Source organism: Chiloscyllium plagiosum, chromosome 3 (assembly GCF_004010195.1).
Source record: "Chiloscyllium plagiosum isolate BGI_BamShark_2017 chromosome 3, ASM401019v2, whole genome shotgun sequence".
NCBI classification, from domain to species: domain Eukaryota; kingdom Metazoa; phylum Chordata; class Chondrichthyes; order Orectolobiformes; family Hemiscylliidae; genus Chiloscyllium; species Chiloscyllium plagiosum.
The window spans coordinates 26,734,420-26,748,456 of record NC_057712.1 but is presented as its reverse complement, the minus strand read 5'-3'; the positions used below and the strand labels follow the sequence as shown (position 1 = coordinate 26,748,456).

At 40.1% G+C, this 14,037-nt stretch overlaps 1 protein-coding gene across 5 annotated transcripts in view; it reads left to right on the top strand.

Annotated features, from left to right (window-relative positions):
- The window catches only part of LOC122541842 (testis development-related protein-like), a 64,228-nt gene extending 50,514 nt beyond the window's left edge, over positions 1-13,714 (top strand). For all 5 annotated transcript variants that reach the window (XM_043678930.1, XM_043678892.1, XM_043678901.1 and 2 more), the window contains one exon: positions 9,603-13,714. In XM_043678930.1, coding sequence (XP_043534865.1) covers positions 9,603-9,939 — 337 coding nt within the window. In that variant the 3' untranslated portion in view covers positions 9,940-13,714. The remainder of the gene's footprint in view (positions 1-9,602) is intronic.
- The last annotated feature ends 323 nt before the right edge of the window (positions 13,715-14,037 follow it).

The window sequence follows — 14,037 nt, the reverse complement described above, 5'->3', positions numbered from 1 at the left end:
TCCCTACACCTACCAGCCTTTCCTTTCACCCTAACAGGAATATATTCCTCTGGATTCTCGTTATCTCATTTCTGAAGGCTTCCCATTTTCCAGCCGTCCCTTTATCTGTGAACATCTGCCTCCAATCCGCTTTTGAAAGTCCTTGCCTAATGCGGCAAGAATTGGGGCAGCACGGTGGCTCAATGGTTAGCACGCTGCCTCACAGCACTATGATCCCAGTTTCAATTCCAGCTGAGGGCAACTGTCTGTGTGGAGTTTGCACATTCTCCCTGTGTCTGTGTGGGTTTCCTCCAGGTGCTCCTGTTTCCTCCCACAGTCCAAAGATGTGCAGGTTAGGTGAATTGGCCATGCTAAGTTGCCCGTAGTGTTAGGTGCATTAGTCAGAGGGAAATCGGTCTGGGTGGGTTACTCTTCGGAGGGTCGATGTGGACTTGTTGGGTCAAAGGGCCTGTTTCCACACGATAAGGATTGTAATCTAATCTTATCTCTAATACCGTCAAAATTGGTCCAAATTAGAACTTCAACTTTTAGATCTAGTCTATCCTTTTCCATCACTATTTTAAATCTAATACAATTATGGTCACTGGCCCCAAAGTGCTCCCCCACTGACACCTCAGTCACATCCCCTGCCTTATTTCCCAAGAGTAGGTCAAGTTTTGCACCTTCTCTAGTAGGTACATCCACATAAAGTTTTCTTGTACACACTTAACAAATTCCTCTCCATCTAAACCCTTAACACTATAGCAGTCCCATTCTATATTTAGAAAGTTAAAATCCCCTACCATAACCACCCTATTATTCTTACAGATAACTGAGATCTCCTTACAAGTTTGATTCTCAATTTCCCTCTGACTATTAGGGGGTCTATAATACAATCCCAATAAGGTGATCATCCCTTTCTTATTTCTCAATTCCACCCAAATAACTTCCCTGGATGTATTTCCAGGAATATCCTCCCTCAGCACAGCTGTAATGCTATCCCTTATCAAAAATGCCACTCCCCCCTTTTCTCTTGCCTCCCTTTCTACCCATCTTGGAGCATTTGTATCCTGGAACATTAAGCTGCCAGCCCTGCCCATCCCTGAGCCATGTTTCTGTAATTGCTATGATATCCTAGTCCCATGTTCCTAACCATGCCCTGGCTTCATCTGTCTTCCCTGTTAGGCCCCTTGCATTGAAATAAATGCAGTTTAATTTATTAGTCCTACCTTGTCCCTGCCTGCCCTGACTGTTTGACTCGCTTCTGTTCTCAACTGTACCAGTCTCAGGTTGATCTCTTTCTTCACTATCTCCCTGGATCCCACCCCACCACCTTACTAGTTTAAATCCTCCTGAGCAGCTCTAACAAATTTCCCTGCTAGTATGTTAGTCCTTTTCCAATTTAGGTGCAATCCATCCTTCTTGTACAGGTCACTTCTACCCCAAAAGAGATTCCAATGATCCAAAAATGTGAATTCTTCTCCCATACACCAACTCCTCATCCATGCCTTCATCTGCTCTCCTCCTATTCCTGCCCTCACTAGCTCGTAACACCAGGAGTAATCCAGATATTACTGCCCTTGAGGACCTCCTTTTTAAATTCCTGCCTAACTCTGTAATCTCCCTTCAGAATCTCAAACTTTTCCCTTTCCATGTCATTGGTTCCAATGTAACAATGACCTCTTGTTGGCCCCTCTCTCCCGTGAGAACATTCTGCACCCTCTCTGAGACATCCTTGATCCTGGCACCAGGAAAGCAACACACCATTCTGATGTTTCTCTGCTGGCCACAGAAACGTCTGTCTGTACTTCGGACTAGAGAATCCCCTAACACAATTGATCTCTTGGAACCCGACGTACCCCTCGTTGCATTAGACCTAATCTCAATACCAGAAACCTGGCTGTTTGTGCTACGTTCCTCTGAGAATCCATCATCCCCTACATTTTCCAAATCAGCATACCTGTTTGAAATGGGTATATGCACAAAAGACACCTGCACTAGCTGCCTACCACTCTTCCCTTTCCATAGATGGAGTTAACCATCTATATGACTGTATCTGAGATTGTCCCCTCCTTCCTATAAGTGCCATTCATCACATACTGTTGCTGTTGCAAATTCCTCATTGCTTCTAACTGTTTGTCCAACTGATCCATTTGATCTGCTAAGATTTGCAACCAACAGCATTTATGGCAGATATAATCTGCAGTAACCCTTAAGCTCTCTTTAAACTCCCACATCTGACAAGAAGCAGATATCACTCTACTAAAATCCATTTTTGCTCCTTCACAATCTACAGACCCAGAAAATAACACTATCTTATTCCTCTACAAACATTGCCCCAGGTTAAATTAATAGTTATGGCTTATGTTTCTTGATTAAACTTGATAATATGTTTTTGGAGATATATTTTACCCACTCTACTCACTACTGCAGACTTTCTGTAGGCCACACTTAAAACAACAATTAACTTATCTGATTCTGTGCTGTGAACTTTGCCCAACAGTTCTTTGAAGATCAGTTGTGAATTTCACTGTTTATTAATTTTCCAACATGCACTCCGATGTCCAGCGATACATGAATTCAAACAGCAAAGGCAATGGTTAGTTTCTTTCTCTCTCTATCTTTCCTGCACTGACCTCACCATGTGCCTCCTTTGTCTGTTCTTCTCCCTTTTAAAACTGCTGCTGTTTTGAAAATGTAACAGCATATAAAACAGTAATTGCTGCTCCTGGAATTCGAGGAAATCACCTCCAGCACCTAAAATACCTCAAAAAAAGGAGCAGCTGTTACAGCCAGAAATGTTTCCTGTCCTCCATCTTGGATTACCCAGAATCACTTGTCGGGGTACAGCTTTGTGTGCTCTGTCAACTTTCTGATACCTTGTCCCAGTGTTTATCCTTCATAGTGAGTCTAGATAGAGATTGTTGAAAAGCTGAATATTGTCTGTGTAATTCCATCAACATCTGAGGCTCAAATGCCGACTTTGTGGCAGTTACTGGTTTGGTTTCAGGACCAAGAATTCTGGCTGATATCTTCAACACCTCTTCGGCATGGGTGCCAAGTAAATGTTTTCACCACTACTGCATTGTGATTGCCTGTTTGTACCTCAATTTGGAGCAAAGTACAGCAGAAAATTGAGATCTGAAATAATGAGTGCTGGAGAAGCTCAGCAGTTCTGGGAACATCCCAGATTAGTTAACTCGATTAGTTAAGTTTAGGTATAGCCTTGGAGAAGACTAAACAAGGTAAGTATGGAGCAGGAATTTTAAATGACTGAATAAAACTTGTTACACACACACGCAGAAATTGGTCTTTTATCTATGATTAGTTCAAAGGCAGTTAAGTATACATCTGTCTGCTACACTACACTTGGGCTGCATGACCCTGCCAGTTCTCTCGAGATTAAGGGCAACTTCGATATGTCTCTGGCAAGCACACACTTTCTCCTGGTATCTTATAAAACAAAGTCACATGACACTCAACCTTTTAAGGTAAAGTTTTCAGATAATTTTTGGAATGAGTGTTGCTTGACCATTGAAGCCTGGGAAATCTGTTGTACAATGTCTTCCGATATGATTTAAAAGTGCTCTTGATCTCAAAGGGCAAGAAAAAGGTGACATAATAGTACTCAAAATTCTCAGCAGCAACAAGTTCACTTCCATTAGCTCCATGGTAGAAAAGAACATGAGGTCAAGTACTAGCCACCAAAGTTCAGTACTGTCTTATTGGTCAGTGCTGGCCGGCAATTTAGTTGACCATCAACTGTTTATCAGTCCTCTGGGTGGCATTCATGCTGTGTATGTCAACTCTTATATGAATTGGCTTCTTGCACGCAACATGGGTGAACCAAACATTTCAGCTTAAGACACTTCCGAGCCTCCTTACAGCCTCAAGTATCCAGGCCATATCTCTCTAGCATTTTTATAGACCTTCTCCAAACTATTCGGCAATGTTTTTTCATTTCTGCTGAATGATATTCCAGGATGACTTCAGCCCTTGGCTTGAGGGATCATAAGTTGCATTGAAGGCAACCTATAGACACGAAGTTTGAAAACAAACATCTGCGGTTCCCAATGTTCAATCGCTTTTCATGTTTCTTAAGGTGAAACGTTGAGCACAGTCCATGATGACCAGGCTGTGGTTCTGAATTCTACTTAGGAAACACCTGAGGGCTGTTTGGCTTGATGTCAAACTGATAAATGAATGTACACTCTTTTGATTCCCTGTTGTTGCTGCTGGACAAGTCCAATCCCAGAATGACATTTGGCCTGCTAGATCTCTTGTTTTCTTTAATTTCAAGTGATAGTCTTTCACTGGAACATTCACACTCAAGACTGCAGGCATAGTTTTAAGAATAAAACAGAAGTTTATAACACAAAAGGAATAAAAACAAACAAATCAAGCTATGTAAGTATAACACAGGAGGAAAGATGGCAAAACACACAGCAAAACAAAATCCCTTTACTCCCCAGCACCAATTTATCAATGAAGTCATGAGAAGTGCAAGTTGTTCAGAGTTCCCTGTTTTACATTTGTTTTGTAGTTGGAATATGCATTCAGTCCATGAATTTGGTGCCCCACTGTTTTGACTGTTGTTACACAAGTTGGTTGTGTCACTGTAAATTGTCAATAAAGTGTGGTGCTGGAAAAAGCACAGCAGGTGAGGCAGCATCTGAGGAGCAAGAGAGTTGATGTTTCGGGTTTAACCCTTCATCCTGACTTCTCCAGCATCTGTAGTCCTCACTATCTCCTAGCTGGAAATTGTACAATGTTTCTACTGCAAAGTGATTTCAGAAATAAATGAACAATTACTTTCCTTCTACCGTGCATGATCTTGAGATATATTAATCATAAAGCAGTATAAGTTTCAGTTTATGATGCCTACTCACAGTGGCTCAGTGGTTAGCTCAGTGGTGCCTCACAGCACCCGGGTTCGAATCCACCCTTGGGGCGACTGTCTGCATGGAGATTGCACGTTCTCCCCGTGTCTGTGTGGGTTTCCTCCGGGTGCTCTGATTTCCTCCCACAATACGAAAGATGCGCAGATGTGGTTTCTTGGCCATGCTAAATTGCCCATAGTGTCTAGGGATGCGCAGGCTAGGTGGATTAGCCATGGAAAATGCAGGGTTATGGGGATAGAGTAGGGGGAGTGGTGGCTCTGGTGCGAATGCTCTTTAAGTGGTCGGTGTGGACTTGATGGGCTGAATGGCTCATTTCATGCGCCGTACAGATCCAGTGATTCTACAGTTAGATTCTGAGTTTATTTTCAAGGCTACCACATGGTGTAATCCACAACTTTTTAGTTTAGGTGTGATTGTTGCAAATACAGTAGCACCTCGACTTACGAACTTAATCCGTTCCGGGACCTGGTTCGCGAACCGAAAAGTTCGCGAACTGAATCAATTTTTCCCATGTTCACAGCGCACGCTCCAAAGACGAACTGCGCACGCTCCAAAGATGAACGGCTCGTGCGTTGAATTTTGTACGTTATGTTGAAGCAAAATTTTATATGCAATGCTGTTCGTAAACCGATTTGTTCGTGAACGGGGTCGTTTGTATGTCGAGGCGCTACTGTAATAGTATGTTTGGCAACACAATTGTTATAGCTTGTGTGTGGTTGCTTTGCTGAAAATGTGTTGCTGGAAAAGCGCAGCAGGTCAGGCAGCATCCAGGGAACAGGAGAATCGACGTTTCGGGCATAAGCCCTTCTTCAAGAATGAATGGTTGCTTTGCAGCTGGTGTGAAAGTGACCCTCTCTGAATTAAAAATTTTGTACCCATTTATGTTTTTTGTATGAGTCTTAATGAAGAGCAAAATTTTTTGAGTTGGGATCCTCTTAATTCTTGTCATAGTCCTTTACCCATATACTGTAAACCCAGCCATCCACCTGATTAGGTTCCTTATACAATTGTAAAGTTTTTTTTGTGTATATTGTGGTTTGACACTTAGTTTGTTTCAGTATTGATTTAAGAAAAAACAAGCTTTGGAGTTTATAAAGTGGAGAGACTTGGAGTAACACTGTCTTATCTACAAAGGCTTTGATGTCTTCTGCGCTTGTCATGTTTGTAACTTTCACAGAATCAATCAATTGTGGATTTAACCTCAATGGTGTATTGAGGGCATAAATGTAGCTCAAGGCTGTGTCAGCAAAATAACATGAAATCGATTATGACTGCAAACAATAATTCAATCCCATCCAATTATTCATAATTATCTAGGGAATGCACAGAGACATTCTGTGGTTGAAGGACAAAAACAGACAGCAAATGGGTACAACACAACTGTTTGAAAGTCTGGTTTCAGCATCCAATTTTCATCCTAATTGCTTCTAATCAAAATTTAAATTTTCTCAGAAGTGTTAGACATCTGCAGATTTGGCAGTATGGTGGTAACTTGACACAAATTTCATGGAGCAGTTTGTGACCCCTGCTGACAGGGGCCTCACCGCTGAGAAAAGCCAAACAGTTATCTCTGGTTTACGTGATAGAACTGTGACCTTCTTCTCAGGTTTTAAATTGTTTCCAATGTGTTTGTAAAATCTCCCAATCCACCCTCCCAGCTCCATCGTCCCTTCTCTGTGAACCTGTGGGAAATCACACCCACACTAGCACAGGCCGAGTCATCTGGCAGAGTGAGTACAGGCCGAAAACTCCGGCGGAGGGCTATAGGCCGAGTCTCTCGGCAGAGAGAGTACGGGCCAAGTCCCCCAGTGGAGGGATCACAGGCCGAGTCCCTGGTGGAGCGTGTACGGGCCTAGTCCCCCCAGTAGAGAGATCACAGGCCGAGTCCCCTAGTGGAGGGAATCACAGGCCAAGTCCCCCGGTGGAGCGAGTACGAGCCTAGTCCCCCCAGTGGAGAGATCACAGGCCGAGTCCCCCCAGTGGAGTGAGTATGGTCCTAGTCCCCCCAGTGGAGAGATCACAGGCCGAATCCCCCCAGTGGAGTGAGTATGGGCCAAGTCCACCCAGTGGAGTGAGTATGGGCCTAGTCCCCCCAGTGGAGAGATCACAGGCCGAGTCCCCCCAGTGGAGAGAGTATGGACCTAGTCCCCCCAATAAAGGGATCATAGCCGAGTCCCCTGGCAGAGCAAGTATGGGCCGAGTCCCCCCTGTGGAGGGATCACAGGCCGAGTCCCCCCCAGTGGAGGGACCACAGGCTAAGTCCCCCGGTGGAGCGAGTATGGGCCTAGTTCCCCCAGTGGAGGGATCACAGGCCGAGTCCCCTGGCGGAGCGATCATGGGCCAAGTCCACCTGTGGAGCGAGGAAGGGCTCAGTTTCACGGTGGAGAAGCAGAGGCTGAATCCCCCAGCTGAGCAAGAACATGCCAAGTCACATGGCAGAGCGAGTACGGGCTGAGTCCCACAGTGGCAGTGGAGCACACTGGTGATTCCTGGAGTGACGATGCAGTGAGTACTGGATGGAGGTCAGCACGTGGAGGCAGTGTGGGCTCGTGCTCTGGTGCCTGCAGCCACAGACTGGAACCTAAATACTTGCGGTGACTTATTACCATTCTGGACAACTTCACCTTTTCATGCTCACTTATATTTTCTACTCTGTAACAACACCACATTTTTTACTCTGTAAAATTTGTACTCAGATACTTGTACCAAAGATAGCGCCATTAAAGGCAGCCACTGTAAAAACGTTTTACTGTACTCCTGTACTTTTGTCCTGGAGCACATGTGTCAATAAAGGATATTCTATTCTATTTTAAATGAAGATGCAGTGTTTGCTCATCATGTACAGCAGCAGATTTCAGCATTGCTCAGAGATCGAGTGCAAGGGAATACTTGAGGTTCGAAAAGTGTCAGCCATGATTTCAAAAGCAGAAAATGTTTAACAGAGATTAAGCCTTGTCAATAAATAGGTTTGTGATGCATTTTCCTACTGCAAAGGCCCAAGCACAATGAAACAGATGATATGCCCACCTGGAACAGTAGTTTTTTTCCTGAAACTTATATGGTGGCAGATACGCTGGTACATTTTTGTAGTAATCCATATGACATCGCCAAGATATCTGTCAAACCCTCCCAACACACTCATCACTAAAGCTGGAATGGTGCAACGAGCTATAAACCCAATGCAATGCCTCAATAAGAGTGGTGAACCAAACCTGTAAAATTATTTGGTATTTGGGAAGAACCTCTAAAATCTCCCGAAGCCGGTGAAATACAACTCTTGGATTAGCACACAGTCCAGTTATAAATATTCAATCTAACAATCTCACATGGAAATGTATTTTACAAACGTGTGTGATCATCTTGATCAATTTCATTAAAAAATCTAGACCATATTATTTTAAGATGTTATCACTTGTCTATAAGGCTTTTAAATTAGTTGATTTGTTTTTTTGTGATTATATATGTAAAGAATGAGCCATTAATATGTCTTGTATGAAAATGTAATTTCAAACCCAGAATGAGTAGAGGGGACCCATATTATCTTTAAGAAGAGTTAGAGGCGATCTCAGTAAAATGTAGAAGATTCTGAGAGGGATTGATGCAATAGATGCTGTCACCCTGGCTATCAGGTCTAGAACTAGTGGCAGATACTCAGAATAAGGATGCTGGCTATTTAGGGTTGAGTTGAGAGTAAATTTCTTCACACACAGTTCAGAATCTTCGGAATTATTTACTAACTGTGGATGCTCAGTCTTGGAGTGTGTTCAAGATATAGATCAATAGCTATTTCAAGATTAAGGGAATTGAGGGATAGGCAGGAAAGGAAAGGGAAGTTGAGATGGAAGGCCAGCTTTGATGGGCCGTATGACCTACTCCAGCTCCAATTTCTAATATTCAAAGGAAAAAGTTCTTTTTTCTATAATCAACTTAGCTGGAGACAAATGGAAAACTCAGAGCTTGGCTTTCTGCTATAAATGTTTGTATCAAGGGCATAATTGAGATTAATTGTTTTCTTGTATTTCTAACATTTGTGAAAATCATTTCATTTCAATCTGGTATAATTGATTGCATTTTCTTATTTCATTTGTACTTGGGATTCATTGTTTGGAACACTCTGATATACAGAGTGTTATTTATTCATCAGTTATCGAAGGTTGAACTTCAACCATTCATTTTTGAGGTAAAAAAGTTCATTATTTCTAAAATCTTCCAGATAACTTACTTCATAAGATCATGTTTGGATCCTAAGCATGGCTGTTGTGCCATTGCAGTTCCTTTGAACTGTAACTGTACATAGTGCGTGGAATGTACTGATTCTGAATAGTGTAAGTTTTTTTTTGTCTTTTCTCTCCTCTCGACTCACCTTTCTTTTTTTCAGGGACACATGGTATATTTACTGAAAGTATTAGTTTAAAAAAACATTACTAATTTACCAGCTGGTTTTATTCTCTAATGTTACTCCTCTGGCACCTACTCTTGCCTATCTTAAAATCCTATTGATCACCATTCCTTCCTATAAACTAAACTCATCCATGGCAATCCTTAATTGAGAATGATTGCAAATGGTGACTTACCTGTGCAGGTCACTGAGGATGGATGATCATATCGTAAAAGTGAGTTAGTCACATTGTGGCAGAAAGCTTTACGCTATAAACAAAAACTCTCGAGTAGATTGTATGTCCAGTGGCTGCAATTATCTTTTTTTCCTTTGTATCTTGGCAGGACCACAGTCAAACTAAAAGAAGAAGTGAAAATGGAGAAGAAATCTAGTTTCTGGGACAGTTTAGGAATTAAACAGAATTCAGCCAGCAAGATTCCCACAGAGGACGAGGGTTGGGATCCACAGGTAAAGATGGAGAACCCTTGTAGCGGTCTAACTGATTCCAGTGCCTGGTCTGACTGGACGAGTGAGACTTGTGGCAGTTCCAAATACACAAGCCTGGACAGTGAAACAAACACGAGTGGCTCCAAGTGGAGCATTATGACAGCAGGGAAGCTGCCTGGAATTAGAAGACGTAGCAAAGGAAATCTGACTGACTGCTGGGAAGAGACAGAGTAATATTTAGTTATCTGCCTTAATACTAATTCAAGATTTAGTTTGCACCATTCTTCACTTCTTGTATTTATAGTCATGCTTTCTATGGATATTTTCAGAGTCAAAATTTTGTTTCAAATTCTGAGCAATTTTGTGCACTAGTGAAGAAATTGGTGCCTGATCAGCACTCTATTTTAATTAAGTGGAAGAGTTGATAACCTCCTTTCTGTTTGTGCCATAATTATTCCAATACACATAAGTACACATTTCCATTCAGATGACCTTTCACAGCAAATTACTCCCTAGCGTTCATTATTTTTGACTCTTTGACATCAGCTTAACTGAGTGCCTAAATACAGTTATATGTATTAATATTTTATCTCACTCTTATCAAAAGAAATAGTTCTCACTACCCTTTCTGTACCATGCAAAGGAGGTGATGGAACGACTACTGATGGTACAAGTGATATTGCCTTTAAATTAAGGAAGAAACCACTGTTTTTGCTCCTCCTCCCGGTATGTAGCTATGCTGTATGATGTTTTGTTAGTCTGTGAGAGGAAATAAAATACCATTCAGGCATTGAATTTGAATGATTGTCAAAGCTAGGATTTGTATGGAGACCAATGTCTTCCCAGCACTGGGTGTCATTCTGGGCCAAGTGTGCCACACATTATTATCTTGTTTTGGCAAGCGTTCTAGAGCAACCTAGTGCCCAGTTACAACAGGCACCACTGTGAGAGATATTTCATCTCAGTGATCCAAAAATCTTCATTTTCAATTCATGGTGTGGTGCTATTGTCGTTGGATTAGTAATCTAGAAGCTCTTCCTCATGAAGGGCTCTGGCCTGAAACGTTGATTCTCCTGCTCCTTGGATGCTGCCTGTGCTTTTCCAGCAACACACTCTCGACTAGTAATCTAGAACCCCATGCTAATGTTCTGAGGACCATGGCCGATGATATTTGCATTCAATAAAAATCTGGAATGAAAAGCCGCTCTAAAGACCATAATGTAAGTATTGTCAGTAGAACCCATCTGGTTTTTTAATGTCCTTAGGGGAAGGTAAATCCTTATCTGGTATGACCTGCATGTCACTCAGATCCAAAGCAATGTAACTGTGTTTTAACTGCCCTTTGGGTAATTAGAGTCGGACATCAGCCAGAGATGCCAACATACAATTTAAAAAACAAAAATCCAGGTCAGTGACATTATGTAGTGTATACCATAATTTTTAGTTTTACAAACATCATTTTGCTCCTCTCTTACCTGAAAATGCTAATTTCTGCTTAGTTACAGTAATGGTATTATTCATACAGTTCCATAATGTGAATCTGAAGAATGAGACTTATTGGTCATGAGAATTGTTACAAATACAAATCCCTACTCTGAAGGACATTCACATGCTTCCAACAATAAATTAGGAATTATTGCTAAATTGTTTCTTTAATCACAATTGGAGACATTGGGTCTAATTGGAGAATACTGAGTCACATCTCAATAGAGAACCACAAGAGAGCAGTAATTTACAATGTGTACTGAGGTAATGAATATGGTGAAAGTACAGAGGAGACATTTTTTTAAAAGGCAATTTCCTAACTTAACTGTATATTCCAACATCTTAAAAAATATTTTAACAGCTCGAGATTGAAACCAGAATTTATAAATCTGTGTCTCCAGATTTACACATGCCTTTCTAAGACTGCAAATCTCTTTCATATTTTGTCTTAATCCTTTTGTATAAAATCTCCAAAAATGTGTTTTTTGTGTGTAAATTGTTAATCAAGTACAATTAGAGAAACACTGGACAAAATTAATAGTTCTTGTAATAACCTGCTGAAAAAGTAATTTTATGAAAGGGTTCTAGCACTTGTTTTAGGCCATCACTAAGGGTCAATTGTATTAAATTTGTCCTGGTTCTCTCTCTTTTTATATTTGGATTGCATAAAACTAATTATGAAATTACAATGAAAATGTTTAGGAGCGAATTGAAGAAGTAGTTTTTCATAAGGAGGATGTTAAAAACTTGGAACTTCCTTTCTCATTCCCCTTTCAAATCCACCCACCCACATCACTCAAAAGTCTGTGCACATTTTGCCAATCAACGTAGTCTGTTTGAGATTGATAAATTTCTGTTAGTTTTAAGGTATCACAGGCTGTAGTGCAAATGTGAGTACATTGGGGTTGGAGCATAGATCAGCCATGTTCAAAATTAGCTACAGAGATTGAATTATCTACTGCTTTTCCTGTGAGTTTCTCTGTGTCAAGTAGTGACAACACTGAGTTTGGTTGTGGTGATTGCTCCTGAGGTTGGCTTTGCCTTCTAATACTCTCTAACAAATTTTGGGCAAGGCCTGACACTCTTGGAACCATACCCCAACAAAAAAGCACCCAAGCAATAGACAATGTTCATGGTTGCCTTTTTTCATGTGGATTATTCTGAAATTGTGCTATAGTTCCTAAATTAGACTTTAAGCAGGAGATTTGTTGTATGCCAGCTATATGGTGCTAGAACACTTTGTCGTAATGTTTGCAAAATATTTCTGACATGATGCAAGTACCAGTGGCTGGAGAATATCTTAGTTGCCTAATAGATTGAAATAAATTTGGTTCTTCAGTTAAAAATGCAAAACCAGGCATATGCTTAAAAAAATGATGTTCATTGAATCATTCCCAAAATATCTTAAAATGAATATGAGTAAAAACGTAAATAAAATGTTATAGGTCTTAATGTTCCAATTATGGCTTTGAAATCTGACCATTACAAATAAGATCCTTAATCATTGAAGTTTTGCTATTTGTGGTGTTGTAATGTAGGATGGTCAGATTTCAAGGTGCATTATACCATGAGTCAGAAGCATGTTGTTACGATTAAAGCATTAATAGCCGAGTAGATTCTGGTTTGGGAAGGAGTGTAATAAAATCATTTCAAAGCAATGAGTGATTTATTAGGTGTTGCCTTGGATAAGACTGCTTAAGTGCTCACCCTAACCCAGTGTCTAGTTAAAATATAGTTGGAAGACTGATTATATGCTGGAGGTGAAAAAAAAACTACTAGAGTTTTGCCATTCCTCAGTGATGCATAGTTGGCAAATGATAATAGGAGTACAAAACTGTTTCATCAAATCACATCTCAGGGTGATAATACACTTTATTTTTTAGAAAGGTTGTTTGTTTTTGACATGCTGTCAGGTAGTGCAAGCTTCAAGATGGATCAGCATTTTCATCTACGAAACCTTACTAATTTCTTTGCTTTCTGCAAGATCATTGTTTCATTTTCTAACACACTTTTATTATTTTTTGTCTGCTTACTTGTCAAACAATGCTGCCAAAGTAATTTAATACACAAATGAAATATATTTCTAATTGCCAGACCAAAATTTCTGGTATACATACTATATACTTTATTGTTTATTTGTAAACTGAACAAAGGCAGACATAATGAATAAATATAACTATGCAAAATCTATGGTATTGTTTGGACATTTACCTTGTTAAATTTTAAAGGTGGGAGGACCATTTTCTTTTAATACATTGTTGTTATAAATGTAACTTTGTAACCAGTGAGAGAATTTTCCACCTAAACCTTATAGTGTAATTTTAGTGCAAGGCTTCTTGCTTTGTATACAGTAAATACTTTCATTTGATTTCGATGCAAAATGTTTAAAACATATAAAAGCAGATGACATTTTATATTGAGAGTTGAATTTGAAACTTGATTCATAGTTAGCACCTTGTTTTCTCTGGTTGTTTTGTTTTGCCAGACAATACTGCTTTACATCAATAAAATATTATAACAACAACATTTTTGCTTTTCACTTACTTGGAATTGAAGAATTTATTGATATACACTCAAACTAGATTCCAGGATGTGATGCTGAAATATAATCCTCTCCTCAACATTGTACAATTATTGCCAATTTTCACTTGCAGCAAACGCAAGTTGGAAAATTCTGGAATAGAAACATGGAACAAATTGAATATGTAAAATTAAACCTCTCTTTTGAGTCGAGAGATTTCTTACAAATACAAGAAACAGGAAAAAAACTCAACTTTTACAAAAATGAATCACAAACAAATAATTGAAATTATCAATTAAAAGGACAGTGAACCTAAAATACAGACA